The sequence below is a fragment of the Pyricularia pennisetigena genome, chromosome 1 (assembly GCF_004337985.1).
Source record: "Pyricularia pennisetigena strain Br36 chromosome 1, whole genome shotgun sequence".
Taxonomy (NCBI): Eukaryota; Fungi; Ascomycota; class Sordariomycetes; order Magnaporthales; family Pyriculariaceae; genus Pyricularia; species Pyricularia pennisetigena.
Genome location: NC_043740.1, coordinates 4,629,366 through 4,633,933, shown reverse-complemented (window position 1 = coordinate 4,633,933; position 4,568 = coordinate 4,629,366). Strand labels below are relative to the sequence as shown.

Below are 4,568 nucleotides of genomic sequence, written 5' to 3'. Positions count from 1 at the left end.
TTCAGCTCGACGTTGATGGTGTCCTGCTTCTCGCAGTACTCGGAACGAACACCCTCAGCGCGGCAGACGGTAGGAATGTTGACCTGACCCGAGAGGCCGGAACTATAACAATCGGAGAAATAACACGGGTTAGCTGTTTTTTTGTGTTTGCACACAGACGCACGCCTATCAAGCGAGAGAGAGAGAGAGAGAGAGAGAGAGAGAGCAAAAAACGCGGTGACGGGTGCCAACTTACGAGGAAGCGGTCTGGTGGTAGATGGTCATGTCGTACGTGTTTGCGCCGGTGTCGACCGCATTGATCTGGAAGGCGTATATGTTGTTCTCATCGCCGCCTTTGCAGTTGAACGAGGTCGGCTTGAACGCGAGCTGGGCTTGGCGGTTGACGGCCGAGCAGGCGTAGGCGGCGACGCCGACCTCGCGGTGCGTCGAGAGGACGAAGCTGATCTCGTTGACGGGTCCCTCGACGAGCTGGTGGAAGGCCTTGAACTTGGACAGGACGACGGTCTCGGTCGAGTTCGGGGCCGGCGTGGACTGCGGGGCCGAGGCGGCCATGGCGGCGCCGAAGAGGGCGGCGGCGGCGGCGAAAGAAAAGCGCATTTTGGCCGAGGTTTGGCGGGGAGGATTGCTGAGCTATTATCAATTAATGTAAAACCCTTTTTGTTTCTTGTCGTTTGGTATCAGGACTCTAGTTAGCGATTGAACAAGCTGAGACGCGCTTGGGGAGCGACAAGAAAAGAACAAATTCCAATGCCAGGAAGCAGGATCGTATTTATTTAATGACAAACTGCACATAGTTTTCCCCCTTGCCAAGGAAAGCTAGGGGTATCGCTGGTTATACTTGCAATCATGTAATAATTTTAGACGTGGTTGGGTCATTGACTTGCTGCTAAGCGGGTCATAGTTATGCGCGGCCTGCAGATCTGCAGAAAAATACGAGAAAACATCCAGGGTTCTGAAGCGACCACTCTTCAATGATGGATTTGTTTTAGCCATGGCTGCTGATCCGGCCAGGGCAGATATCCGTCAAGTCGCCCGAACTACGCGGGGAAAGAAGTCGTGGTTGACAATGATTAGCAGCGACAATTTGGACAAGGCTTAAAACACTGTATAAACAGCGTTCGTAGGGCGTACTATAATCGGCCTGCCGTTGCAGATCAAACGGGTCAAACGCGGGTTCCCGCAGTTTTGATCGCGCCCGTAATGTAAAATCCTACCCAATTCAGCCCCCATGATATATCTGATCTGTACCTTTTCGGTTGACATGCGTTGCATTTACCATTCGTTGTAGAAAATCTTGGGTTAAAGCGTATGTCACAAACTGTCAATTCGAACGACAGGTCCCAAGCAATGGAGTCCCACTTCTCCTTCTTGAAAAGGGGGTTTGATGAAAGACCAGAAACTTGGAATTGCGGCGAAGCTGAGATCATGTTCGAGCCTCTGCTGGTTTGGGCTAGAAATCGACACTAAGGACCCGCAACAGACGGATTTGCCGACTGCGCCACAACTTCATGCCTTCACCGCAACCGCCACGATTCCCCAGCGCCTCACCACAACCGCGGCAGAGTGCGTTTACCAGGAAGCTAGCCGCGGCTCGACAAACTAAAGTCACGTGTCTGTTGTGGTATATACCAGCCAGACTGATATAATAGTGAATTTGTTTCGTCTGTCACCGTTTGGAACCAGTGGAGTTGTGGAAAAAGTCGCAACACTGCCGATCGACCCGGCGATCGTCAGCTGTCCGCCCAAGCCCTTGTTGCTTTGTTGACCATACTAAGTTTAAATTATACATAGAACAATACACAAAATCGGTGGCTTAGTTTTGCTCCATTCATCTAATTCTTGCTTTTATCAAACACAACAGCCACAGGGCTTCAAGCGTAGGCATCTTTCGCCAGGTGCATGAACGATTGATGGTACTTGCAACAGTTTTTTGCAACAGCTTTTTGTCATGCAAAACATTTATAAACTCTTTACAAACCCACCACGAACGTAATGAATCGAAGACTGGTTGGTCCCTTTCACCGAATGGTGGCTCTTCAAAATTAACATCCAGCAGCTTTTATCATAATCTACGCTTTTGTGCCCGTGGCTGCTACACGAACGTGGCAAATTTCTACTGCTTTTTTCGTTCTCATATTTCCTCATATTACTGCGTCAAACCCAAAAAGCAGCCCAAGGAGGCTTCCTCCCGCTGGACAGCAGCACCGACAAAACCCCTCTTCTATCCTTGGTATACCAAGCACCGATTGCCGCATAGATCGGCCGCATCGATGACCGCAGTTGAGAACTTGAGATCTTGCTTGTCCCACCAAGAGAGTTCGGTGCAGTCATCTCAGCTGCCGGGTATGCGGGAGCCTCCAAGAATCCGGCAGACAAAGATGCCGTTTTGGTGAGGTGATTTCTCTTTTCAAGTTCCTCGTCAAGGAAAGCAACCCAACTGCATTTCTCTGAACTCTCTTTCTTCAGAGACAATATACTGGAGCGGGCATTCCATCAAAACAGCCCGCTACATGTACCGCACTTATGCTCTAGAATCAATGCCCTGCCTCGCCGACCCAGGGTCATGGTCTTGTCATCTTCTGGTGATGCAAAATTATCAAGATCATCGTGCAAGCACAAGTTTCTGTCAATCCCCGGTCTCCAAAGTCAGCTGTTGCTGTTACAGCCTTGCGGCCAAAAAAAGATCCTATCGCAGCTTTCCTTGCGCCTTGTCCGAAAAAGACCTCCAGCCTGCAAGACGAGACGAAAACTTTTCCAATGTCCTTGCAAGGCGGTCGCCGTCGAGAACCAGCCACGGCAGTCTGGATCTGGGCATCACTGGGCCGTCTGTGCTGCGTTTTCATCGGGAGAGTCGCTGGTCGAATGTTTACGAGCTGCTTCACGCCGACGACGAGGCAATCGCTGCTTTTCCTCTGGCTGCTGCCGTGGAAAGGGTTTCTGGTGCTCGTTTTCTGGTGGGTGTTTGTTTCCAGGCGCGAGATTATTTGACAGATGGTGAAACGCGTGTCCGATATCAATGGATGCGGGGCGCGAAAAAGCGAGGCTTTCAAGGCGCGAGTTTAAACCTATACCTGATCGGCCGCGGGGGAATGCCAAACATCGCCAACGACAAAAGCTGGCAATGCAATCATGGAAAATGTAAATATATGCAGGCAAATGCTGGCTAACAAGTTTTGATTATCCTATAAACTGGCGAGCGGGTCGAACCAGGTGCTAAACGGCTGCATAAGGATGTATAAATGTATAAAAAGCTTCGTTTCTTCTTTTTTTTAATATTAAAAAGACTCTTCAAATCCGAACCGCCTTTTCCGGCGCCTTTGGAGTTCTACTCATACTCGGATTGTATATGCTGCATTTGTCATCCCTTGCAGCTCAAAAAATCCGAGTGGAATGGGCCGGGCGCGCCGTCACCTGTTTACGATATTTAAAGCGACTTGACGCCACGTATCGGTCACACTTCCTAGTAGCACGTCCCATTTTGTTGGAATGGAGAGTTTGTAAATTTACCTTCAAAATCCAAAATACACATGTCCGAAAACAATAGCAACAAAACAGTGGTTAACAACCATGTTGGAAAGAACGGGGTTTTGGGCAGTCTTGGAGATTTCCTAATCAAACGTAAGGGAGCTTTTTTCAACAGACAAAAGTGTATAAAAAGTGTTAACACGCCCATGCCAAAGTCAAATAAATAATTTTTAAAAGGGTATAGCTCGTAACTTGTTAGTCAAAGTCAAAAAGCCAAGTAACATTCCTTGCGGAGCAATTACGCGTAACACACCCGCACGCATTTGTAGTCAACAATTCAAACATGCTTTTTATAGCTCAGAAATATCGTCCCGACGGGATGGAAACCAATCAAAACATGTTTTTAACCGCGATAGCCGGCTGGACTGTACCATGATCACCACCACCCAATTGCCCACTGCTGTGTCGAATTGCGCAGTAAAGCAAATTAGCTTTTGTAGATTGTTGGGAACTAAATCATGTTGTTGCAGGGCTTCAGTTCCGCGCAGCTGCCCGCGTTGCTGTCTTTCAAAGCCTTTGGCCCGTTGACAGGCCGGATTCGGGCGAGAAAAGGATTCCCATCTACCATGAAACAAAATCATTAAACTCAGGCAGAGCTTATTTAGCTTATGTCGGTAAAATAAAGTCAGTAAGTTCGTCCCCGGTCACGTACAGTTTCAAACATGGACTTTGGTTAGGAAGCTTTTGCTCCTAAACATGGCAGCCTGGTGAAAGTCCTACAGCAAGATGCTTATGTTTCGGAAACGATCACAGGAAATTGCATTTATTCTCGCCTGAATCATCCCCATCTATACGTTCTCCTAAGAAAACAATAACTTTTCAAGCACCCAATACCTATACAGTTTTGTTATGGGCTTACTTCAACTCTACATATCTCTTTCTAGAAAACAAAAAGCTCATATCTTATTTCCGAGCGCCTGGTTTTATTTGCTTGCCTGCAGCGTTGCTTCCGGGTAGCAGGCCGCCGTTGGGTAGTTCCCTGCCCAGTTGGTTGCTGGATCGTAGGCTGCTGGCGGGTAGGCTGCTGTTTAGCAGTAGACCGC

The 4,568-nt window shown here is 48.5% G+C and overlaps 1 protein-coding gene across 1 annotated transcript in view; it reads right to left on the bottom strand.

The window, feature by feature from the left end:
• The window catches only part of PpBr36_07871 (uncharacterized protein), a gene marked incomplete at both ends in the record, with an annotated part of 964 nt that extends 367 nt beyond the window's left edge, over window positions 1-597 (bottom strand). Inside the window, 2 exons of the mRNA XM_029895005.1 lie at window positions 12-102; window positions 236-597. Coding sequence (XP_029748890.1) covers window positions 12-102; window positions 236-597 — 453 coding nt within the window. The remainder of the gene's footprint in view (window positions 1-11; window positions 103-235) is intronic.
• Window positions 598-4,568: the final 3,971 nt, after the last annotated feature.